This window comes from Stegostoma tigrinum, chromosome 8 (assembly GCF_030684315.1).
Source record: "Stegostoma tigrinum isolate sSteTig4 chromosome 8, sSteTig4.hap1, whole genome shotgun sequence".
NCBI classification, from domain to species: domain Eukaryota; kingdom Metazoa; phylum Chordata; class Chondrichthyes; order Orectolobiformes; family Stegostomatidae; genus Stegostoma; species Stegostoma tigrinum.
The window spans coordinates 39,418,401-39,445,397 of NC_081361.1; the positions used below are offsets into that span (position 1 = coordinate 39,418,401).

The 26,997-nt window shown below is 40.2% G+C and overlaps 1 protein-coding gene across 3 annotated transcripts in view; it reads left to right on the top strand.

Annotated features, from left to right (window-relative positions):
* The window catches only part of camsap2a (calmodulin regulated spectrin-associated protein family, member 2a), a 163,248-nt gene that overhangs the window by 14,837 nt on the left and 121,414 nt on the right, over positions 1-26,997 (top strand). For all 3 annotated transcript variants that reach the window (XR_007248366.2, XM_048538636.2, XM_048538637.2), the window contains exon 2: positions 2,106-2,365. Coding sequence is in view for 2 of the 3 variants with exons in the window: in XM_048538636.2 (XP_048394593.1) it covers positions 2,106-2,365 (260 nt within the window). In the remaining variant the exon portion in view is untranslated. The remainder of the gene's footprint in view (positions 1-2,105; positions 2,366-26,997) is intronic.

The following is a 26,997-nucleotide window of genomic DNA, read 5'->3' on the forward strand; positions in this document are numbered from 1 at the left end:
TATTCCCAACAAAGCCTCTGTATGTTGGGTGCCATCTTGAAAGAACTTTCTTTTATCTTGGTTGGTCACAAGCTATAGACACATGAGTCAGAGTGAATGTTTGACCCCTTCAAGATGCTTTGAGGACTTCTGTAAAGATTTTCTAGGCCTGGCAGCATCTGTGGAGAGAGAAGCAAATTTTTAGCCCAGTTCGAAATAAGTCATATTGGATCCAAAATGTTAACTGCGTTTTCTCTGTCCACGTATGCTGCCAGACCTGTTGTATTTCTCCAGCATATTCTGATTTCACTTAAGCTCTCCAGGACCTGCAGTAATTTGTTTTTATCTGAAGTTTTTCTCTTCTGCTTCTGAAACTGTTCAGTTGTATCCTAGCTCTGTGTAGATTAGTTGCTTGGGAAGTCTGGTATCCAGCATATGAATAACATGTCTTACAAAATGGAGCAGGCTTTAAGTGATTAACACCTCCATGGAGGGTAATTCAGTTTCGGAGAGTATATTGCTTTTGGATTACTCTGCTGACCACTGGATTTGGAGGATCTTGCAGAGGCTGTGCTGGTGGTACTTCTCTAATACTGTTGTAGTGCATGCTGTTGTACCCTCGAAAGTATGTAGGAGCGCAAGGCTTAGTACTGCCCAAACCATGACCTTTCGTCTCAGTTTTCTGATACTTGTCTCCTCAGATGGTCGAAGGCTGAGCTGGCACGTTTGAAGGCACCAACAAATTTAGTTACTGATGCCTGCCTTCATCAAGATGTTCCCAGGGTGATCCAGGTTTTTAAGTGCCTTGCCATTGGTCTTAATCACTAAAAGGGACTGCATTGTTGTGGGAGCTAGTTGGAAGAGGCCTGTAAGTTTCCAGTGTTGGGTGAAAGGCTTATTTCCTCATACGCATTGGAGAAGGAGCCAACGGAGATCTTAGTTGCAGCTTGCAACCATTGAGTGCACACCCAAATGTAATCTGCACACTAAAGCTCTGTACCTGAGGCTTGGAGTGAATGTGGATTTGGATTGAAGGCCATATCGATTGAGCATGTCTCATATGTGTTCTGTAGATTATCTCCAAGCCTGAAGATAATTTGCAGGAAATGAGATGCTCTGTTGCAATGAGGAAACTGAAGTAGAAGGTTGATGCACTGACATATCCATGTTTGATCCCACTTTTCACCAAGGCATGGCTTGCATGGTTCTGTTGGCAGGGATCATGACTCTCATTTGGTCATGGAGTAGATGGAGGATAGTGAAGAATTTCTGAAGACAGCCAAAGTTGAGCAGGATGTCCAAAAGACTTTGTGGTTGAGAGTGCCAGTTGTATGTGAGGTTGGAAAGAAAACATGTAAAGTGTTTGGATGGGTCTATTTTCTTTAGCTTGCTATTAAGTGAAGATCATGTCTGTAGTGTCCTTCAGTGGGCAAAAACAGTAATTATTGCGGAAGACTGCAGTGAAGAGCTCATTGGGGAAGGTCCTTGCAGTCATCTTTGTTACGGCGGGCAGCAGGGAGGCTGTTCTGTGTTTACCTGAATCAAACTTGTCACCCTTCTCAAAGTCATGATCACAGCATCCCTGAGCTTTTACAGTATTCACCCTTGCTCTTGGATGAGTGATATAGGTTAAAAATTGACATTGAAAATCTACAAATCTACATCTTTTGTCAGCGTTAGTCCAAGTTTATTAACAAGAGAATGGTTGGGATGATTTTCAGTTAAAGCAGAAGATTATGATGCAAATACTGAACCGGGAAAAAAATCTATAATTGCTTTTGAAAAGGCGAGAGATAAATTTGAAATGAAAATCTGAAATTGTGCAGTATAGATGGACAAGGCAATGAGACAAAGTGATGAACTCTTTCTGAGAACTAGTGCAGGAATAACAGGCTAAAAAGCCTATTGCCATTTATGCGCAACAAAATATGTTTTTATTGAAATGCCTTTCATTGAACTCTAATTCAAAGCCTACCATTCAGGAATATTGAAGAAAAGGAGAGATTACTGCTTGTATTATGTTTAACCATCAATGAAATGTGTTCTGTTTGCAAACTAAAATCTAGCTTCCTAACATTATGAACGCACAGCACTCTGATTTGGCTACTTTTTGTTTTTTTTTTAAGATCATGTACCAGAGGAACTTAGAGAACCATTTTACACGGACCAGTACGAACAGGAACACATTAAGCCACCTGTTGTCAACTTGCTTCTTTCTGCTGAGCTGTACTGTCGTGCTGGGAGCCTGATCTTGAAGAGTGACGCTGCCAAACCACTGCTGGGTCATGATGCAGTTGTACAGGCACTTGCACAGAAAGGTCTTTATGTCACAGAACAGGAGAAGCTAGTGACTGAGAGAGATCTTCGCAAGAAGCCTATTCAAATGGTGAGTGTTTGAAAGAAATTAACATGCATTTGAGATGCTATTAGAAAAATAGAAATGCTTTTCAAATGTTCTTTACACTTCTTTCATTGAGCCATGTAGTTTAACCTTTACGGAATCCCTACAGTGTGAAAACAGGCCATTCTGCCCAACTCCACACTGACTCCCTGGAGAGCATCCCACCCACACCAATCCCCCTAGACTGCATTTCCTGCGGCTAATCCACATCCCTGAATGCAATGGATAATATAGTGTGGCCAATTCACCTAATCTGCGGATCTTTGAATTGTGAGAGAAAACCGGAGCAGTTGTGGGAAACTCACGCAGACACTGAGAATGTGCAGATTCCACACAGATAGTCACCTGAGGCTGGAATTGAACTCAATCCCTGGCACTGAGGCAGCGGTGCTAACTACTGAGCCACCGTACAGCCCCAGTGGCACATAGGATGATATGACGCAGGAAATTTTTGATGTTTCTGATATGTCCAATACTCAGTAACTATCTAATCCATTTTGATAACACACTTGAGCAGAAAAGATGATTTATTCATGTGCATGAATTAAGATTATATGTGTAATATTTTTGTGTTCTGAATTTAAATCTGTTTAATTTGTATAGTCTATCACTTTTTAACATCTTATTTGCAGCTGGCAATCATTTGAGTTCAATCAGTTTCAGTAAGTACCTTAAAAATCTGACTGAAGCAAAGAAGGGCTCTTTTTGTTTTAATGACGGGCATGAAAGGTCCAGTGCTCCATTTTGCCATTTCAAATCTTCACTTTAATGAAAAGCATCACTGTACTATAAAACAAAGTTGTGTAGTCACACCAGGTCATAAATACAATCTGTGTCTCAATAAACAGGTTTTATGCTTGCAACTATTATTTTGAATGTCACTGAGCTGATCAATTATTTTGTGTTTGAGTTTGCTTTAAAATTTATTCATTGATAGAATGATAGGAAATGGATTTTAAAAGTGACAAGTTAAAGTAGGTATTTTTAATTTTAATTTCTTTTCTATTGATGGATTAAAAATCAGCTCATTTAATTATTTTGTTTGTAAATGGTGCATTCTAATAGAGACATTTGGAAGTTTGATAAGTATTTGGTTTTGAAATACTGAAATTTCATCTTGCAGCTCCGAATTAATCAAATATCTTTTAACGTGTTCTTCACATTTATGGTTTGCAAGACCCTCAAATAAGAGATTATTCAAATGATTGACTTAAGACTGCATTCAGACCTTCATGCAGGAATTGTGTGGTTGCAAATTCCAGTTCCTTGCAGCTGAAAAGGTTAATGCCCAATAATTACAGTCAACTGGATAAGAGCTGTGATTTTGGAGGAGGGAGGATCCTGGTTTCAAAGCGGGAAATCTGGCAGAATGAGTTTCTCCAGGGTCCTGCGAACTTTAACAGTGGAAACTTATTTTTAGTTGGTGGCCTTCCCCTGAGGACTAGAGAATTCAGCTCGCTCGGGGTACTTTTTAAATGGTGGTTTAGTATGAGCTTACTTCAGCTTTGTATTATTTAAATTGCCTAAACTCCAGCAGTGAGTTAGCTGCCCACATACTGGACTCCTGAGTTAAAAACTGGAGCCAGTGAATTGGAGGTAGGTTAAGGTTGAGATTCAGATTTTCCACGTTTTAACACCAGTCCCAAACCAAATCTGACTGCTTCTGGAAGTTCAGGTTAGCACAGTTGCCTCTGTGTCCATGTATAAGCTAAAGAAACTTGAATGTGAAAACTTTTGACACAATGAGAGACAAGTGGAGGGGTGAATTTTCACCAAGGAATTGGGAACTGGGAAAAGGGAGCCAGGAACTTATCCAAATTGGCCCTGCATCATTTTGACCCAATGGGCTCGAGCATAATGAAGTCAAGCCTGCCACCTCCTGAGGCAGATTGGAGACAGATGAGTCCAAGGCAGGATGGTTAGAATGTCCACTTTGGTTCATTGAGACTTTGGTCGAGTTTTACAACAGGCTGTTAGGCCCTCACCCTCCCCAACCCCGCCACGATCCTCCGCATCGTGTTACACACGAATATAATATTAGTTGCATGCTTCCCTCCCGCCACCTGGCACTTCCATGTCCATTTGCAAACCCCCAATGCCACTTTTATAGCTACTCACCAGTATCCAATTTGGAAAGAACTCCTGGGCTACATACAGAGTAAAAATCTTTGACAATCTAATAGATCCTTCACTAATATATACCTGTTTCTGAGGGGAAAAAAAATCTCATGAATGAAACTTCTTTAAATGATCTTAAATCCTCTCAAGCAGTCAATATATTTTTTTAAAAAATAATATTTTAAGATACGTTTATTTTATACACTAACCTCAAAAACAACTAATCCTTTAATAGCTTCTTAAAACTCAACCAAAATAAGAGGTCATCTTCCTCATGAAGACAAATGTTTTTGGGATTTTTGAAGATCAGCTGAACATTAAAATAGGCTCATATAGTGAAAGCCCTTGGGAAATGTCAACAATAAAGGCCATTTAAATTCCAAGGAGAGATGGTAATGTTTATATTAAAATGACACCCGATGGCCTTCCCAAAAATGCATACCAACAATGTGTTCTTTTTTAATTTGACAGTTAAAACTTTTTTCATACTAAAAGAGCTAGTGTTTAAATACCTTTAGATTATGGCACATTTATCTATCCTCAAGACCTTTTATGTCCGCACCATCAACTTGTGAATTTTGTGGTGGTTTAAGATCCTCAGAACCGGGGAAAGTTGGCTATTTTTGAACTTGACACTCATTTCATGTGGCCCTGCTGAGTTTTGGTTTCCCACCCATGTGATTCTCGGACTGCAGTCTTTCCCCTTATTGTCACAAGTGGGATTTGCCAGAAATAGGAGTCGGGTGTCTGCATCTGGGTCCCTCCACCACTACTGCTCTTGAAGGTTTCCAAAGTTGCCTCGCTCTGTGAAAGTTCAACCTACAGTTTTAGTTCTTTTAATCCAGAGCTTGAATGTTTACTGATCCTGGCAGCCTCTCTTGTATGCTCTTGAAAGTCAACCTGCTAGTTGGCAGAAACTCAGATTTGAAATGGAGGCCTGCAGCATAATAAACATCCTCCCATTAATATGTCAGAAGGCTTAACATGTTCATTGCTCATAGTTAATAAGCTGATGCCTCTAACAGATAGTAGTCAACTTTGTATTTTGTCACCTGATGCAATTTACACCAATTAGACATTGGTCGTGTAATTGTGCTACTGGAGTATTGTTCCACGTGTTGAATGCAGTTCTTTTTTCCTCCAGTTCTAACTGAGGTACTAAACTGTTTAGTTTAACTAACTTACAATTCAATTAAAATAGCAACAGAAGGAATTCGCTTGTATCCTGTATGATGATTTCAAGGGTGTTCTGCATCCCAAGTACAGTCATGGGAGGGAGGTTAAGAAAGCTATGAACGAGCTGTTACCAAAGAGAGATATGGTGCTGATAAATGAAGAGCTGTGGATGTGTCAGAAACTAAACATGCTACGCTGATTACGGTTGTAATAGAAGGTTGAAAATAGTTGGCAGTTTGATCCTCTGAGTGCTGTACTGTAGAAGTGGCAGTGTAATGAGGTATTCCTGGTCTTTTTTCCATTAAAATTTCAATTTGTGAAAGGAACACAAAATGAGTGTTTGCTTCCCTTTCCACAACAATCTAAACTTGCTTTATCAGTAACATCCAGTGCTGAAAACTTTAAAATTATGTTTTGCCTTACAGGTAATGATGTTATTGGTGTTGATTGTTCAACCTTTGTTGTAATGATGTCGTGAGAAGGGTGTACTTGACTGTTCTAACTCACAAAAAATGCATTTTTGAAGCAGAAGTTAGCATTCTATTTGCTTGATTGATTCTTAATATAATTTACTAGAATATCCAGTAAAATCTTTGCTTTCTATTACCATTGGTTCTCATTGATAATCACATTCTTGTCTCAACAGCCAGCATTCCTAACTTAGCACAGAAATTGCTGTTGTCATTATTAGCAACTGAAGCCTTACTACATTTGGATACTACTCTTTTCACTATTTTACCTCGTCTTCTGTGTATCAATCTTAGGGCTCAGCTGCTTCTGGTAAAAGAAGGAACGATACTGAAGTTTGTATCTGTATTTGCTGATGTAATTTCTCCACATGCATTAGTTCATTACAGAGCTGGCAGGAGTTAATGACCTGGCTCTGGGTAAGAGAGCACTTTAGCAGATCTCTCTTGTATGTTACAGATTGAAAGTGAACGTATTGCCATTGAAACAGAAAAAGGTAATAACAATTCTATCATTCTTGTAAAGAAAGTGGAACTATCACAGAAGAAGATAACAATCAAGGATCCAGTAGCAGTTGCATGGGTGTCTTCACTCAACCTCAGTCTTCAGGATCAAAAGCAAATTACTTTCATTGAAGAAACAAAGACCGAGAGGAGACATTTCGAGACCAATGGACTGAGTATGATGAACCACGGCAATGTGATTGACCCTTAATTGCCTTCTGGACAATTAAGGATGGTCAATAAATACTGGTCTAGTGAGGAATGCCCACATCTGTAAACGTATAAAAGAAAAAGTTCATCTGGCTTGAACTGTGAAGCGACAGGAAGCATAAAAAGATGTGAGGTTAAGTGATTCTGTGATATTAGAAGAAAGCCTATCAGTAAACAAATTTCTATAGTAATAGTGCCTAAGCTGAATGCAGCTTTAATTTACACACTTAAAATCAGAATTTCAAAATTGTTTGAATAGAGTAGCTTTGAGTTAATATTAGCACTGTTATCACGATGACACTGAAAAATGTAGTGTTTAAGTTTTCTTCCATTTTTGCTTTTTATCCTTGAAACACGACAAATGATTTGTGAAGAAAAAGTTATTTAGCATTACTATTAAACAAACCAAACCAACGTACTTAAATGAGCAGAGGCTGAGGACTGCAGTACCTGGCATGTCCTAGATGTTCCAGTGCATGTGCAAAGTAGAACAGTTTGTGCATGAGCAGTCCAGCAATCCAGGGATATTTTAAAGGCACTTGTAGGGTGGTAGTCAGATAGATACTCAGCTGTGGGACTCACGGAAAGGAGAAGAGGTGACCTTACATGACTGAATGTGTTCTATGGCAGGGACAGATGGTCGAACCTGAAAAGGCAGTGTTGGAGCAGGCACTGGGCTGTTTGGGCTCAGAGGAGCACTGAGACCCATTGTGTGCTGCTAAGAATTGTGGTTGGGGCTCAGAAGTCCTGAGAGCCATTAGTTACAGCTATGAGTTGAATTTGGGGTTTTGTGACCAGCCGAGTTTGACAGGGATCGATGCTGGATCCATTTTAATATTTAGAAGATCTGATTTAGAAGAGAAAATAGAAAGATGGTTAGTAAGTTTGGGGATGACACAAAGTCTGCTGGTATAGTGAAACAGTGAAGAAGGATACCTAAGATTACAAAGATATTTTAATCAATCGGGTCAATAGGCCAGAGAGTGATAAATTGAGTTTAATTTGGATAAATGCGAGTTGTTACAATTTGGGAAAACAAACAAAGACAAGACTTATACAATGAAAAGTAAGGACTTGGGCAGTTTTGTACAACAGAAAGACCTAGGGGTTCAGGTACATAATTCTTCTGAAGTATGCATCACTTAAGGTAGTTAAGAAGATATTTAACACACTTGCAAGGAAATGTTCGGAGGAGTACGGGTCACGAGCAGGCAGGTGGGACTACTTTAGTTTGGGATAACAGTTGGCACAGACTGGTTGGACTGAAGTGTCTGTTTCTATGCTTTATGGCTCTATGAAAAGCCCCTCAGAGCCAGCTGGAGTAGTGGGGCTTTGAAGAAACCTGGTAAACCATTGATAATTCACTGCAGCTGACAGCAAAGAAGCCCACAAGCCCTCAGCTAAAAAATATTGAACTTGAAGAAGCTGTAGACACTGCCAGATTATTGAGGATAGCTGTCTGCAAGGACTGGAATTGTCTGAGTGGATGCCGAAGTGCAGCCTCAGCAACCTACTTCAATGCAATCTCTGGGAACTATATTGAACTAGTACGACGTGAGTGTTTATGTGACTGAGACAGCCAATGAAGGAGTGGTTTTTGAGGGACTTAGCAAACTGGATATTTTGAGAATGAACAATTGTAATCGCATGTAAAAGAAACAATGTTTTGATAAGGTTTGGTGGGGGGTTTAGAGGAGAGTTGGATGTGCTTTTTAATGTGCTCTGAGGTGTGTTTGACCACAGTTTGAGTGCTAACCATCGTTAATTTTTGCTAATTCTAGTTGTTAGAATGCAAGTTGTATAAATATTGGAGATTGTTATTTTGCAAACCTTATACAGTGAAGTTTGGGTTGCTGATTGATATAACTTCGTGGTTCGATACTTCTTTGGGGATTTTTTGGTTTTTCTCTGCTTTTCAGTCAATTGACCAAGTGGGCAAATCATCGCTGCCACATGCTGAGTCCTTGGCCTTAATGTGTATTTGTCTAAACAAATCAAGAGCAGGTTTAAAAAAAATTGAACTGCTCATTTCCCAACAACTGAGGGAAATTTTAACTTCTTTGGAGCTCAATGTTGTTCAATTTTCCCATGACATTGCACCTTTGAATTAGTGTAAGGTGTGTCAGTTTATTCTTGATCGCCTTTGAACTGTATGTATCAGAAATAACTCCACCGAGGCTGGTATCCCATCACCAAGTCACCCTTTACTTACATGTACATAGTACTTGACACTGCTCCAGCTTCCTCAAGTGAACAGAATCTCTGACACTTCTGTTTATATCTGTAACCCAGAACTCCCCAATTGGACCAGGTTAACAGCCCCAATCAGGGAGCTCATATTCTCTGAGGTCCACCTGGCTGGCCTTTATTACAATCTCTACCGTATCCTCGTTGTGCAGCTGGTAAAAATGAAATTGGTATGTTACAAATGATAAATTGATGTGGCTCTTCTTTGTTGGTGATGATCCTCAGAAAAACAGTACAGTCATATGATCGTCCTGATGCCTAAAACAAGAAAATGTGCTTTCTGCATTAAAACAAAAGTAATCTTCTTTAACATTGGCATCAGGCAGCTGGAATATGAGACGTCATTAAAGATCAAAACAAATTCCTGTGATGATTGACAGTGTTTCAATAAACAAATATATGATTGCTTTGGAGCATTCAGAATGCTTTTCTTTTAAACCGCCACTAAGCTATTTCAATATTTTAATTTTAAGTAATTAAACTCATAAATATGATACAACAGACTTGCAAATTGAGGTTGAATGGGGGAATCCTTTCTGCAGAGGATGGATAAACAACTTTTATTTTATTTTTTTTTGTTGTGTGATAGCTGCTAGCAAGACCGGCATTGCTTGCCCCAAGCCTCACTGCAGTCCATGCGTTAAAAGTACCCTGTACTTCTTACAATGCCGCTGGGTAGAGAGTTCGAGATTTTGACCCAATGATGACGAAAGAATAAGAACTTTACAAAAGATATGAAATTGAAGTAAAATGGGCTATTTGGCCCCTCAAGCCTGCTCCATCATTTGATAAGACCGTGGTAAATTTAAAAATAGGTTCAGCTCCACTTTCCTGTCTTTGCCATACCCTTGTATTCTTGCCTAACAAGAGAATCAATCTAACTCAGCCATAAAAATGTTCAATAACTCTACCTCCACTCTTCTCGAGCAAAGAGAATTCTATATGCAGTGTTTTTCCAAGAGACAAAAATTCATCCTTATTTCCATTCTCAACGGGAGATTTTATTTTTAATCAGTTTCCTCTGATCCTAGTCTTTCATATAAAGGGAAACATCTTCTCAGCGTGCACTGTGTTAAGTGCTCTCAGGAGCTTTTACATGTTTCAGGAAGATCACTTCTCATTCTTTTAAGATCCACTGGATACAGTGGCGCAGCCTGTCCAGTCTTTCTTCCAAAGTTAGCCAAGTTACATTAACCTTCTTTGAGCTGCTGCAGATGTGATTGTGTTTTTCCTAAAGAGGACAAAAACTGTCAGTGGTATTCTAGATGTGGCTTTGTCTAACACTATGTACAATTTTAGCAAAACTTTGACTTTTATACTGTATTCCCCTTGCAACTAACAACAACATTCCATTTCCCATCTTAATGATGTACTGCAAAGTTCTGCAATTTCAAATACCATGCTATTCTCTTCTTCATGCCAAAGTGAATGATTTTCCCAAACTCCATCTCCCAGTCTTTTGTCCACTCACGTAACCTATTGAAATGCCTTTTAGGTTCCTTATGTCGTTGCCTTATTTTGTTTTCATACCTATCTTTGTATCAACAGCAAATTTATCTTGCTACCTCCTGTACCAAGATAACAACGTACCAATGAGGCCATTTAAAATATCTTTAGTATGTCTTTCTATGAGAGGTCGTTGTGTTGAAGTGGTAGTGTCCCTAACCCTGGACCAGGACACATGGGCTCAAATCCCATCTGCTTCAAAGGTGTGTATTAACATCGCTAACAAAGTTAACTAGAAAATATCCACATCAACCTAGGAGTATGTAGTGTCACCTCCTAGTGAGCTGTTTACTCGGATATTCCAATGATGTAGCTAAATGTGCTGGAAAATCTACTACCAATGTCTTTAATTAAAAGAACCAAATCTGACACCACTACCACTATTAATATTAAAACCAAGAACAAATTAAATTTCAAATTGCCATGCAAAATTAATGCACGTTGGCCTGTTTAAATACTTTAAAAATTATAAAACTAAGCCATTTTAAAATTTGGCTCTGTCTTTGAGGAAAAGACTTTTTATTGTAAAGCATTTGCACGTTTGTTATCCCAGGTTTATGTCAGCTTGAGCCATAATTAGTGAGAAAACTGTGGATCTTACATTTGACTGGGTCATATGACTATTTTCTTTACAGAATCTGTTCATATGTAAACACGTTCAAACAAAACATAATTTAATTCCTTACTTACTTAGACAAGCCAAAATTATTTACAATTAACTGAAACCGACGCTGGTATGGCACCTTATCAACATCTTTTAGAAACCCAAGTACAGAACATCTACAGGTTCTCCTTTTATCCATTTTACTCACTACTTTCTGAAAAAAAAACAGTCAACTGCCTTTTCCTTTCACAACAAAATATGTTGATTCTCCTTGATTGCATTTGATTTTTCAAGTGTCTTGCTATAATCTTATTAGATGCTAGCTTTTCCCCTGTGGTCGACCTTGAGCTAACTGGTCTGTAGTTAGCTGCTTTCTGTCTCCCTTTTTTCTTGCATAGAGGAATTACACTTGTTATTTTCCAATCCAATAGGATCTTTCCAGAAGTGAGGAAAGTGCGGAAAATTTCAATCAAAGCTCCACTATCTCCACAGCCACTTCTTTTGGGACCTTGGAATGATGTGCCTGGGGTCCTGGTGACATGTTAGCCTTAGGTTCTGACAGTTTTGTTAATACTCTTCCCTAGCTGATTTGTTTTTTAAGTTTCTCTCTCCCTCTTCACTTTTTGATTTACAGATATTTCTGGGGTATTATTTGTGACTTCTGCAGTGAATTCAAAATCAAGATCTGTTCAGTGCTTCTCACATTTCCGGCTGTTCCATTATTAATGCCGAAGACACACTGTTAGAGAATGACAATAGATCTTCCAACTGGAGTGAGATTTAGTGCAGTGGAGCATCTTTGGAGCACAAAAGCTGACGTACACAAAGTAATTAACTACTCCCATCAGTTTGCTACCATCCAGGTTGTTGGTCCACTTGATCAGCAGCTCATTTCCCCGCTGTAAACAGTGCTTCCCCCACCACCGGCACTCCAATACACTGTGGTGTGCTCCACTTACAGAATGTACTTCATTAACACCACCTCCTAAACTAATCAAAATGGACAAGATGCTGGAGAATCCGAGACAACTAAGTGTGGAGCTGGATGAACACGGCAGAGACGTCAGCTTTTGTGCTCCTAAGATGTTGCTTGGCCTGCTGTGTTCATCCAGCTCCACACTTAGTTGTCTCGGATTCTCCAGCATCTGCAATTCCCATTATCTCTGATACATCTTTAATGGAGAGGAACTTGGAGGTGGCAGTGTTTTTGCACAATTGTTGTGCTTGTCCATTTTGATTAGTTTAGGAGGTGGTGTTAATGAAGTACATTCTGTAAGTGGAGCACACCACAGTGTATTGGAGTGCCGGTGGTGGAGGAAGCACTGTTTACAGTGGGGAAATGAGCTGCTGATCAAGTGGACCAACAACCTGGATGGTGGCAAACTGATGGGAGTAGTTAATTACTTTGTGTACTTGTGCCTTAGACTTTCATTTTGAGCTCGACAGAAATAACATCTGTCGTAAGGAGGCATGCAAAATAAGTTTCTTTAGACCTCATTCACTTCATCTCAATATAGTTCTACACTATTATTTAAAATCATCATACTGTGTAATTAAGTAATAAAGTATTTATTTGCAGTATTACAAGCACTGTAGCATATTCTTGGTATCTCTTCCTTGCAATACTAAAATATTCACTGTGATATTAAAATAGTCACCTTGTGCCATTGGAATTCTGATCACAGAGCTTTAAAATATTGACTAGATCCTCATTCTATGAAAATAACTCATTGTGTAATGAATATGTGTAAGTATGTTACCCAGTATAATTGAATGCCAAACTAAGAGACTTCCCCAAGTAACCAGCTACAGTCTCTACATGTGAAGCAAATATAATTTTGCTTTTGTACATATCATCCATATGAATCAATTTTATATCATTGTCCCTAGAATTGAAACCAAAGCGTTTACATACCTGTTGCTGAATTCTGAGTTCCTGTTTTGTCATCCTGCATTGTGAATTCAAACATTTTCAGGAACTTGGAACAAACAATGTTTATCCAATTTCCCTCCAGGTAAATGTTGACCTTCTGTCTTTCATTCTCCACTAACTTGAGCTCATATAAAACTCTGCTGCCTGTATCTTATCCTACTTAATCCATTTTTTCACTGATCTATCCCGACTTCCGGTTCCTGCATTTAAACTTCTCAATATTATGTTTAAAATCCCATCTTTACTTCCATATCCTCCTCCAGTCTTTTGGTCGTGCTGTTTTTTTTTTCAATTCTGATTTCTGGTTTATTTACCATTAACCTGTGGCCTTTACCTAGAGTCGTAACATCATACAGCACAGAAATAGACCCTTTGATCCAACCAGCCCTTGCCGACATAATCACAAACTAAACTAGTCCCACTTGCCTGGGCGTGGCCCATAACCCTCCAAACATTTCTGTTCATGTTCTTATCTTTTAAATGTTGTAATTGTACCCACATCCACCACTTTGTCGAGAAATTCGTTCCACGGGTGAACCATTGTGTTTTTTAAAAAATGCCCCTCATTTCTTTTTAGAATCTTTCTCCTCTCACCTTTAAAAACATTCCCCCAAGCCTTGAAATTCCCCTCCCCAAGGGAAAAAACCCCTTCCATTCACCTTATCTATACCGCTCATGGTTTTATAAACTCAGTAAGGTTACCCCTCAATCTCCTGCACTCCACTGGAAAAAGTCCCAGCCTATCCAGCCTCTCTTTATAATTCAAACCCTCCATTCCCGGAAACAACCTGGTAAATCTGTTCTGAACCCTTTCCAGCTTAATAATATCCTGCCTGTGCCGGGGTGACCAGGCCTCACCAACATTCTATCTCACCTCAACATTTGTTCCAACCCCTGTATTCAAAGGTCTGGGCAATTCATTGACATAATGTCTGGAACTGCCTGGATCATTTGCTGTGCCATACCCCCTCCAGCATTCCATTTCTGCACCCTCTTAAACTGCACCAGGTTTTGGTAATCTTTTTTGGTAGCTCACTCCTTTTTGGCTCAGGTTACATTTTTGATTAGTCCTCTGTAAAGTACTTTGTAACAGTCAACACGGCTTTGTGAGGGGTAGGTCATGCCTTACAAACCTTATCGAGTTTTTTGAGGATGTGACTAGTAAGGTTGATGAGGGTCGAGCTGTGGATGTGGTGTATATGGACTTCAGTAAGGCATTTGATAAGGTTCCCCATGGAAGGCTCATTCAGAAGGTCAGGAGGAATGGGATACAGGGGAACTTAGCTGCTTGGATACAGAATTGGCTGGCCAACAGAAGACAGCGTGTGGTAGTAGAAGGAAAATATTCTGCCTGGAAGTCAGTGGTGAGTGGGGTTCCACAGGGCTCTGTCCTTGGGCCTCTACTGTTTGTAATTTTTATTAATGACTTGGACGAGGGAATTGAAGGATGGGTCAGCAAGTTTGCAGACGACACAAAGGTCGGAGGTGTCGTTGACAGTGTAGAGGGCTGTTGTAGGCTGCAGCGGGACATTGACAGGATGCAGAGATGGGCTGAGAGGTGGCAGATGGAGTTCAACCTGGATAAATGCGAGGTGATGCATTTTGGAAGGTCGAATTTGAAAGCTGAGTACAGGATTAAGGATAGGATTCTTGGCAGCGTGGAGGAACAGAGGGATCTTGGTGTGCAGATACATAGATCCCTTAAAATGGCCACCCAAGTGGACAGGGTTGTTAAGAAAGCATATGGTGTTTTGGCTTTCATTAACAGGGGGATTGAGTTTAAGAGTCGTGAGATCTTGTTGCAGCTCTATAAAACTTTGGTTAGACCGCACTTGGAATACTGCGTCCAGTTCTGGGCGCCCTATTATAGGAAAGATGTGGATGCTTTGGAGAGGGTTCAGAGGAGGTTTACCAGGATGCTGCCTGGACTGGTGGGCTTATCTTATGAAGAGAGGTTGACTGAGCTCGGTCTCTTTTCATTGGAGAAAAGGAGGAGGAGAGGGGACCTAATTGAGGTATACAAGATAATGAGAGGCATAGATAGAGTCGATAGCCAGAGACTATTTCCCAGGGCAGAAATGGCTAGCACGAGGGGTCATAGTTTTAAGCTGGTTGGTGGAAAGTATAGAGGGGATGTCAGAGGCAGGTTCTTTACGCAGAGAGTTGTGAGAGCATGGAATGCGTTGCCAGCAGCAGTTGTGGAAGCAAGGTCATTGGGGTCATTTAAGAGACTGCTGGACATGCATATGGTCACAGAAATTTGAGGGTGCATCCATGAGGATCAATGGTCGGCACAACATTGTGGGCTGAAGGGCCTGTTCTGTGCTGTACTGTTCTATGTTCTATGTTCTACTTAGGTTAAAGTTGCTTTATTATTGTAACTTGTGGGAATAAATTCTTTAACTCCTGTACTCAATTTATTTTAATATATGCAGTAAATGAAGAGCAAGAGTATAACAATGACGTATGGCTGCACAAAGAAACAGCAAAATTGTAGTCTCAGGTTTGTAGAACAATTTCACAGTTCAGTGAATTTCTTTCAAAAATGTAAAAATGTTAAGTTACCATAATCTTAACCAGATTTTGAGCTACAGTATAATTGGAGGACCACCAACTTGCTGCCATCATGTCCTGAATATGCTGTACCTCCTGCTTAATGATCCATTGGCAATATCCCCCTTTGGTGAAGTATTCATTTCATGCACCACAATACTGTCTACCTCAGTAAGAAGATCTGCTTTGAACTTGATTATTTCCACTCTTTCTTTTAATCACCCTATTACTATTTAAATATTTATACAGTAATTTTGTGCTTTCTTTCTGTTGGTACTAATCTACTCTTATATTCACTGCTTATCCCTCTTCCTCCCTTTCTTAGATCGCCTTTTGTTCTTCCTGTATTCAGCTTGTTTCTCAGTTATGTTATCAACTGTATGTTTGTCAAGTGCCCACTTTAGTCACTCAGTCAGTGGCTGACTCTGTTTTACTCCCCATTGTTCAATTATTATACTGTGATTGGTGTAATAATCAATTTTGTTGCGGCATATGATGATGTTCTTGCTTAATTTTTTGCTTACCTGCTTTTGGTGCAAATCCATCTGGGGAAGTCTTATTTTTAATTCTCTGAAATCAGCAAGCTTCTAGTTTAGCTACACCTCCCCAAGTTACATAGTTTTCCATTGCTGTAACTGCTCCATAACTAATAAGATGGCGATAATCGCAGTTAGTCCACTGCTCTTCCAGTGCAAAGTACTCCACTTGCTCCAGTTCATACCCCAGAACATAACTCCGCATACGACCTTCCTCATTGGGCTGGCAGTGATCACTGATCAGGAAAATTCTCTTCTACATGTTTCACAAACTCCTGTTCCCACTATCCTGATCACTTTTCCTATGTGCTCACATGCTGTCCTGGGCATTCTAGGTTGTGGCGATCAGAATTTTGCGAGTTGTTGAGTGAAACTTGACAAATTACTGCTGTGTACCCTGCAGGATGCACCAACTGTAGTCATTCACATCAGTGAATTAACTGCTGATGTACCAGACACTCTTTTGTCCTGCCCTCTGATGAAGGGTCTCAGCCCAAAATGTCAGCTTTTGTGCTCCTGAGATGCTGCTTGGCCTGCTGTGTTCATCCAGCTCCACACTTTGTAATCTTGGATTCTCCAGCATCTGCAGTTCCCATTATCACTCTTTTGTCCTGAATGGTGTCAAGTTTCTTGGATTTTGTTGCAGTTGCACCCATCTGTTTCAGGGTAGGTTATGCCATCAGACTCAATGCTTGACTTTTTTAGCTGTTGAGAGGCTTTAGAAAGTCGAGAGGTGGATCAATCCTGGCAGAACATCCAGTCTTTGACCTTCTGTATTAGCCACAGCATTCCCCTGGCAAGTCCAGTTGTGTTCCTGGCCAGTTGTTGAATCCGGGGATGTTGGCAGATGGAATTACGTCAATGGTGATGGCATTGAATGGCAAGGGAAGATAGCTAGGTGCTCTCATCTTGATGTTGGGCATGGTGTGACTGTCTTCTAGCATGCTGGCATAGTCTGTTTAATTGGCTGAGGAACCATGAGTGGAGTGTTTCACTTTTGACCTACTGAAGGAAGGTGCTGTTGAAAATAGTTATACGTGGGAAGCTGCCGTGAAAACCTTTGCAGTAGTGTCCTGGGGCTGAGATGATTTGTTTTCAACAAGCACAGGTATTTTTTCTTCAACCCTCTGCCTCAACAGTGTGAGGTCTTTGAGGTTAGCATCTTGTTCCGAAAACTGACATGGGGTCCTCATTCATCTTTGACAGTTAATTAGGGATTATATGTCAGGGAGACCTGTTTGTTGTGAGAATTGTTTCTCCATTACTTCTCTGGTGACAAGTGAATGAGTTTTAAATTGAATTCCTGAGCTTTCACTGCTAGATTCGTAACATGATGTCTTTATTTGGGAAGTTCCTGAAGTAAAGGGAGGAAAAAAAGTTATTGCTCAGTCCTGTGAAAATCTGACCAAACAATGAGTTTAAAAGAAAGCAGTATTTCTGAGAAATCATGTGACTTTTGATAAATGAACAACAAGCCAACAGAGATGTTAAGTGTTTACTGATTTGCATTTCAAAACTCGGGGAGAGAGAAGCGGGGCCAGAAGCAGGTTGATTCAAAGAGAAGATGTACTCGACAGGAGCAGTATTTTTATTAACGGTCCAACTAGTCAGGGCTGGGGGAGAAAACCCTGGGTTTCATGGAAGAGAGCCAGAAACAGAAGACCATGGAGAAACAGAGAGGAAGGCATAGGGCTGAAAAACCCATGTTAAATAATAAACAAGCTGAGTTAGCAGTGTTCTTAAAGGTCATTGTGGGAGAAAACCATTAATTATGGAAAATATCATGTAAATGCAGAAGTTTGGCAAAAAGAAACCAATTACAGCCATGCTAGCTGGACAAGGAGCTTTAGTATGGAGGCCAGAGTAATCCTTTACTGAAGTTAGGGTATTTGTAAGGATGTTGTTCAGGCATGGAATTGAATCTTTCTTTACTCGTTTCATAATGGGATGTTTCAAGCAGTTCTTGTATAATGGTGCATTTTTCTCTTCTGTAATAAACTGTCGTGTTATTTTGTTAAAAGTACATTGGCAGCATTTTGTGAACACGTTCAATGACAAAATTTATGGTAATCAAAAAGAAAAGTAAAACTTACGGTCTGTCAGACAAGATCTCCCTCTATCCCATCAGTTGGGACCTTAACAGGGTATTTATAAACATTTTTAATTAATGATTGACATTTGGTCTGTTGAACTCCCCGAAGTCAGCATCAAGGACTGAAAGCTGAGTCCAGTACAGCCATGTACCTGCAATCAGTACTAGACCAGAACAAATTTTATTTGATTGAAATGTGAGAGTTTGAAACCAAACAGCATCTGGCATAGAAAATAAAGTTTAGGAAATAAATAGTATCAGAGATAATGGGAACTGCAGATGCTGGAGATTCCAAGATAATAAAATGTGAGGCTGGATGAACACAGCAGGCCAAGCAGCATCTCAGGAGCACAAAAGCTGACGTTTCGGGCCTAGACCCTTCATCAGAGAGGGGGATGGGGGGAGGGAACTGGAATAAATAGGGAGAGAGGGGGAGGCGGACCGAAGATGGAGAGTCAATGGGAGAGAGATTCCCTGAGGTTGGTCCGGAGGGAGGAGGGTAACTTCTTCAGGTTAGGCATCCCTGGAAGAGGCTTCGCAGTGAGGTTAAAATAGTATCAGAGATAATGGGAACTGCAGATGCTGGAGATTCCAAGATAATAAAATGTGAGGCTGGATGAACACAGCAGGCCAAGCAGCATCTCAGGAGCACAAAAGCTGACGTTTCGGGCCTAGACCCTTCATCAGAGAGGGGGATGGGGGGAGGGAACTGGAATAAATAGGGAGAGAGGGGGAGGCGGACCGAAGATGGAGAGTCAATGGGAGAGAGATTCCCTGAGGTTGGTCCGGAGGGAGGAGGGTAACTTTTTCAGGTTAGGCATCCCTGGAAGAGGCTTCGCAGTGAGGTTAAAATAGTATCAGAGATAATGGGAACTGCAGATGCTGGAGATTCCAAGATAATAAAATGTGAGGCTGGATGAACACAGCAGGCCAAGCAGCATCTCAGGAGCACAAAAGCTGACGTTTCGGGCCTAGACCCTTCATCAGAGAGGGGGATGGGGGGAGGGAACTGGAATAAAGAGGGAGAGAGGGGGAGGCGGACCGAAGATGGAGAGTCAATGGGAGAGAGATTCCCTGAGGTTGGTCCGGAGGGAGGAGGGTAACTTCTTCAGGTTAGGCATCCCTGGAAGAGGCTTCGCAGTGAGGTTAAAATAGTATCAGAGATAATGGGAACTGCAGATGCTGGAGATTCCAAGATAATAAAATGTGAGGCTGGATGAACACAGCAGGCCAAGCAGCATCTCAGGAGCACAAATGCTGCTTGGCCTGCTGTGTTCATCCAGCCTCACATTTTATTATCTTGGAATCTCCAGCATCTGCAGTTCCCATTATCTCTGATACTATTTTAACCTCACTGCGAAGCCTCTTCCAGGGATGCCTAACCTGAAAAAGTTACCCTCCTCCCTCCGGACCAACCTCAGGGAATCTCTCTCCCATTGACTCTCCATCTTCGGTCCGCCTCCCCCTCTCTCCCTATTTATTCCAGTTCCCTCCCCCCATCCCCCTCTCTGATGAAGGGTCTAGGCCCGAAACGTCAGCTTTTGTGCTCCTGAGATGCTGCTTGGCCTGCTGTGTTCATCCAGCCTCACATTTTATTATTTAGGAAATAAATCATGCATTTGGGAGAAGTATTGTTATCAGTAAATCACTTTCTCATTATCTGTTGTAGATCTGCAAATTAAATCCCAACGTTGAAGCATTAATTTAAGTAAATGCTAATTTAGTTAACTCCTTTTCAGTGGACACAACAGAATGCTGGGCTAAGTTGAAGGTTATTGTGTTAAAAATCTCTGAGACAAAATGTATCAGAGCCTGCATTGCTTAGTTTAAAATAAAGCAGAAAGAAAGCCTGTCACCTTAACTGTGACCATCCATTCTATTGAGATAACAAGGTGTAGAGCTGGATGAACACAGCAGGCCAAGCAGCATCAGAGGAGCAGGAAAGTTGATGTTTCAGGCCTAGACCCCCCTTCAGAAAAAATGTGTTGATCAGAACACAATGTATTCTGAATTGTGTTTATGCCTCATTTAATTCAATCATAAATGGGACCAACTGTTCACTTGTGAATACTGCAGATATAAGAGGAAAATCAGGAAGAAAAATCAATGTGTTTTTCATTAGTTATATAAAATTGCACACACCGGACTGCAGGTTGGCTAAGGTGGCCATTATTTAAAAAAGGTAGTAAGGAAAAGCTATGGAACAGTAGATTGTCAGTGGTTGGTAAGTTGTTTGAGGGGATTCTGAGGGACATGAGTTACATGCATTTGGAAAGGTAAGGACTGATTAAGAACAGTCAACTTCGATTTGTGCATGGGAAATTGTGTTTGATTTTGATCTTGATTGAATTTTTTTTGTAGAAGTGACAAAGAAGATTAATGAAGGCAGAGCAGCAGACATTGATATGAACTTTAGCAAGGCATTCGACAGGTTCTTCGTGGTATGCTGGTTAATTAGGTTAGATCAAGTGGAATCTGGGGGAGCTGGACAATTGGATCCAGAATTAGTTTGAAAGTGGGAGACAGTGGGTGGTGGTGGCAGTTCGTGTCTCCCGCCAAATATGAATGATGCGAAACTGGAAAGGGTTCGGAAAAGATTGACGAGGATGTTGCAAGGGTTGGAAGGTTTGAGCTATAAGAGGCTGAATCGGCTGGAGCTATTTTATCTGGAGTGTCAGAGGCTGAGGGGAATGGAGGTTTAGAAAATTATGTAGTCATTTATTTGTCACATGTACAAAGTATAGGAATACCTAAGCACAGCGAAAAGTGCACAGAGTCACCATTCACTCATGCCCACGTGGTTACAAAAACCAGAATTAAAAGATTTAACAGAGCAAAAATGTAAGCAAGAAGAAAAAGTCCAGATCTTAGAGTTGTAACTCCCATCTCTACAATGGCACTGGCACTGCTCCAATCACGAGGCCACTGTCACTGCTTTACCGGCCCGCTGTCACCACTACTGCCTCACCAGCTTGCTCTCACTGCGGGCATCACCCAGTCCTCACTCAATCTACTGTCACTGCACAACACGGTCCACACGTTTAGTTCCCACCACGCAGTTTCCAGTCGTTACCGGACTCCTTTTTGACTCCTTAGGTAGGTAGTTAAAAGGGTGGGGTACAATTCCTGGTTTTTGGATTGTTCCACAAGTTTCTCTATGTTGACTTCTACATAATTTTAAAAACATTCAAGTCTTCTTTCTTACAAAAACTACTTGCTGAACATGCCTCAACAATCTTTCAATTCTAGAAATATTCTTGTAAATCCTGTTGCACTTTCTGCATTGTTTTTATGTCCTTAATATAACATGGAAGCCAGAACTGTGTTTCTTACTCTTAAAAGTGTGATTTTATCAAGATCCAAGATAATATTAACTTTCTTCACTATTTTTCGAATTTGTCCACATAACAAAACATTAGCTTTTGTTTCTAACATTTTAGTTGCTTTCACAACCTGAAGTGCTACTTTTATTGATCAGCTTGCCTGTATTCTTAGTTCCCTTTATTCTCCTATGTTCAGTTTCTTAGCTGCTAAGGTGTTGGTGATGTGGATGATTTTTCTGACAAAAATCTGTCACCACACATTTATTAACATTCAAGTTTGTTTGTAACTTAATTACTCAGTCTGTGAGTTTACTAATACTTTCCTGTATTATGTTGCATTAGTGTGAGCTACTTAGTGCTCTCGTGTTGTAGGGTGGAATCTTGTTGAGGCACCCAGAGTCTTGCCTGCTGACTGTACAGCTAGCAAGAGACTCATGTCTTCTCTTTACAGAAAGGGCCCACTGAATTGTGGGCAAACTCGGTGCGGTGAGGTCTCCATTGAGCTTCCCCGGGATTAAAACAGGGTGAGGGTCAGGTGTTTGTGGGATTGGGGTCACTTGGAAAGGGGTCCAAGGGGAACCGAAGGCAAGGGCAACGAGTGACTCTTGGTCCTGAACCTTGTGTCCCAATGTGCAGTCTGCAGGAAGGGTAACTTTGATTGAATGACCTGTGCTCTCCCAAAAAGAGATTACAAGCTGGACCACCTGATACGTATGCAGCATGGCAAAAGTTTTACCTGCAGCTGTGTTACTGTATTTTGCATGAGGCCTTAAGTGGCCATTAATTGACTACTTAAGTGCCTTCAATGGCCACAGGGTGGGGGAGATTGTGACCAGGGCACTCCTGTACCAAATACAATTGCAACAGAGGCCTCAGAATTCGCATATGCCATTGTCTTGCTGAACTAAATGTCCTTCTCTCTTCCCTGCTAATGGCAGCAAGAGCAGATGTTGCCTAGTATCTGTCTGCTACAAGTTTTGATATTCAGTTATTTATTTTTAAATTTAAATTATTAATAGAAATTAATGCAATAGTTCTACTCATTCTTGGCTGCACTACTTTCTGCCTTTCCCCAATTTGTACAACTGTTCCTTACTCCAAATTTCTTTTCGTCAATTTGCTATCGATTCAGCAATTTGTTTCACGACTCTACCAACCCTATCCTTTACCATGAATCTAAAGTGTTTTGAACATTTCATTATGAGAGATGTATTGCACTTACCTTATCTACAGTTTGATTTAGCTGTGCAAATAGTAATAAGTATTGCAGCAAGTAATAAGTAATAGTAAGTTAAACATGCTTTCACCTTTTCAAGTCCACACTGACTGTTTTCGATATTTTCTTGATGCTCTCTGTCACATCAGTTAAATCCACTTTGTTTGTAGTAACTGAAGTTAAGCTGGCTGGTCTATAGCTCGAGATTTCTGAGCTTCTTTTTGTAAATAAGTGCAAAATTTTACATCATTCCTTTGGCACTGTCCCTTTTATCTCCGAAATATATTTTCATGTCGTAGGTTAGCTCTCTCCTTCCTAATTTCCTTGAATATGTGTGGCTACACAACATTCATTCCTGGGTCTTATCCTTCAGTTTCTAAATTGAAAGCCTGCCGATTATTTTTCCCCACCCAAATGTTCATCTAATTTTCTTTTGAAATGAGTGATTATTTCTGCTTCCATCACCTTCATGGACAGTGTGTTTCAGGTCATTACTACATGCTGTGTAAAAATGCTCTTCTTCTTCTTATTCCCCCATATCTCCTGCCCGAAATCTTAAATCCACGTCCCATGATCTTTGTGCCATCAATCAATGCAAGTAATCTTTCTTTGCGACAGATTGAGATAAGGTAGACAATCTCGTACACCTCCATTAAAACTCACTTCAGTCATCTTTGTTCCAAGGCAAATAATCCCAACATTCCTCCTCTAGCCTTGGAACTAAAAACTTCTAACCCAGAATTGAACTTGCACGTCCTCCCTGAATTGTGGTGACTAGAACAGGTTGCACTACTCATTGTGGGGCCTAAGCAGAGGTTTGTAAAGATTCAGCATAATTTTCCTGCATTTATACTTATTGCTTCAATTTATGATGCTGAAGATCCCAAATATTTGGCTAATTTTTTTTCTTTATGTCCTGAACTTTCAAAGATCAATGCACCCACAGGTCCCCCTTCCCTTGCATAGACTTTAGAACTGTGCTATCGAATCTATATTGCCTGTCCCTATCCATTCTGCCAAAATACATCAGTTCACACTATTCCATCTGCCACTTGTCAGACCATTCTGTTAGCCTGTTTATGACCTGTTGCAGGCATTTTGTATGATGCTCACTGCTTGCCATTCCTCCAAGTTTACTATCTTTGGCAAATTTTAAAATTTTACACCATGTTCCAAGATCCATAACTGAACACGTATATCATTCTAGCAAATGTCTTCTGCACCGTCCTCAATGCCTTGGCTTATTTTCATAAGCTTGTTGCCCAAAATTGAACAAAATACTCCAGCCGAGTCATAATTGATGACGTGTAAATGTTTAGTGTAATTTCTTCATTTTGTGTTTGGTTTCCAAGGATCAAATATGCTTTTTAACGGTACCGCAACTTGTTCTACGATCATCAATAATTTGTGTAAGTGCATGTTTATCTATGCAAAGTAAAAGCAAATCCCTGCAAAATATAGTTTTAAAATGATATTTGCAGTGAAAATAAATTAGATGCTAATTACGAAGCTGATTCACTGGTGTGGACAAAGATTTCAATGTACTTTATGTAAAGCCAGAAGGAAGGACTTCAATCCTATCTGTTTGCCTTGTGAAGTTGCCAGTAGCCAAACCATGATTTTATATCTTGTAATGTGCCTGTACATCCCCATGCTAATTTTTTCTGATTTCTAGAGTTTATTCAGTAATTTGGAGAAAGAACATTGCTGTAGACTGCATTGCACATGGCCATCTCACTAAATAATTTATTCCAAATTTCATTAAATACAACGTAGACTGATTATTATTCATGTACCGTTGTCTGTATGTGAATATTGATATATAACAAGTGGCGTTTAATAATGAATATTTAATAATGATTGGTCTGCAGTTTACTATTTATAAATAATGAAAAAGTTCAATTTCTGCATCTGTGGAATAACAGTGTGAACTACAAATTGAGTTCTGATTATTCTAGAAGGAGCAGTTCCATCATAAGATTCATAAGGATACAAAATGATTTTTGTTTTAGACCTGATGCTAACTTCACGAAACAAATGCTGTGTCAACTCTCAACATGACTCCTGGACTGGGTAGTATACATCCCTTTGGGTTAACTCCTCGTGAGATTTAAGTTGAACGCAGTATGTCACCTGGTTTATAAAACATTCAGAAATCAATTACACCTCCTGATGCTCTGCAAACCAACAGACTCAATTTTTAAGTTTTGTAAATCGGACTTATCTTTTCTATATTTTCCTCCTGTTCAGGCTGTAATTTTTTTCCCTTAATGCAAGTACATGTGGAATGACACAAGCTTATGTTTCTTCAGCAAAAATAACTGTTGGGAAAGATCAGCCACACCTGTATGCAAACCATTGCGTTACTGTCTCTTGGGCAAGACATTACAGTTTCGGTTTAGCAATGCAAGTGGGGTTCTTGCATGGCTGGAACCCAAACTTGCAATCCAGAGGTTGTGGGTTCACATCCCACCATTGGAAATTGTGATATAAGTGAGATGGCAACAAATACAATGACCTTTGATAGCAGGAAACAAACAGTTGCATTGAGGCTTTAGGGCATTAGGTTGGAGATGAACAAATTAAGCCAAGTACTCCTAGTCCTAGCACACAGGAGTACAAGTTATTGCTGTAGCATTGAGATTGACAGCTACAGAACAAACTTATCCTGAGACCTTTAACAAACTGATGTTACAGTGGTGTAATGGTAAGATCACTGGGCTTGTAATCCAGAATATCTCATGAATGTCCTGCGTCATAGGTTTAAATCCCATCATTGCTGGTGATGAAATTTGAATTGAGTAATGTGTAACTAAAAGCTAGCCTAGTGAAACCACTATCAACAGTTGTAAAAATCCATCTGATTCAGTCATGTCCTTTCGGGAAGGAGATCTGCCATCTTTATCTGATCAGGCCTACATGATAAATCAAGACTCTCGGCAGTGTATTTGACTCTTAACTGATGTCTGGGCAGTTTGGATGTGCAATAATTGCTGGCCCAGGCAATTTTGCCAACTCCCCATGAATGAATTTTTTTAAAAAAGCTTGGCAGATCTCAAGGGGACTAAGATCAAATGTCAGTCACAGTCGGCATTCATGACTCATTTGGTTAACCGTCTTAAGATTCTATTTAGAAGTCTTTGAGGGTATTCATAATAAAGTGCACAACTTCATGTTGTTTGGTTTCTGGATTGATGTGGTAGTAAATGTGATAGAACTTGATGTATCATATTGTCGCATTGTTAGCAGGAGTTCAGTTTATCAATATAACGTAGGAACTGCTGCATTTTATTGCTTTGTGCTGGGAAAATGGTTGTAAAAGAAGCAACAGAACCTTTTTGGATTTCAAGCTGGGTACCTTGTTCAAATAGAGTTACTGCATAAATTGCTATTTGTCAATTAATCTCACCTTATCTTGTGTTCGTTAGAAATGCAGACTGTTAACACAAAAAAGAGCTTGAAGTGGGTGATGTACTCACTTCAGAATTATATATATTTTGTGTAATATTGGTAATGCTGTTAATTTCAGCAGCGATCCATATTCGGTGGACCTGAAAGCCTAATGTTCTCTCTTCCTAAGCAGTGGTCTCTATAGCTTCTGATTTAAAGAACTAATTTCAGCTACTTTTCAGGTTGTAAGAGTGTCACAAAGCAAATCTAAACTTGGAAGCTGTTGGTATTGCCCTGATTCTGGGTTTTGCTTCCAGTTCCACTCTGAAGACCTGTTGTGAGTAATCCTAATTTTAATAGAATCCCGACAGTGTGGAAATAGGCCATTTTACCCATCAAGTCCACACCAATCCTCCAAAGACCATCCCACCCAGACCCATGCCCCAATCTTAGCCATGTAACCCTGCTCAGTCAGCTAGCCTGTACGATTGCAGACACGATGGGCAATTAGCACAGCCAATCCATCTAATCTGCACATGTCTGGAAACCCACACAGGCTCGGGAAGAACGTGCAAACTCCACCCAGACAGTTGTCTGAGGGTGAAATCGAACCAAGGTCCCTGGTGCTGTGAGCCACCCCAATTTACGCTGACCAAGCCAAAGCTTATATCTTTTCAAACAATGTAAGTTGTTTGAAAATATCTGATAAGTATTCCAGATGCATCAAATACAATTATGGATA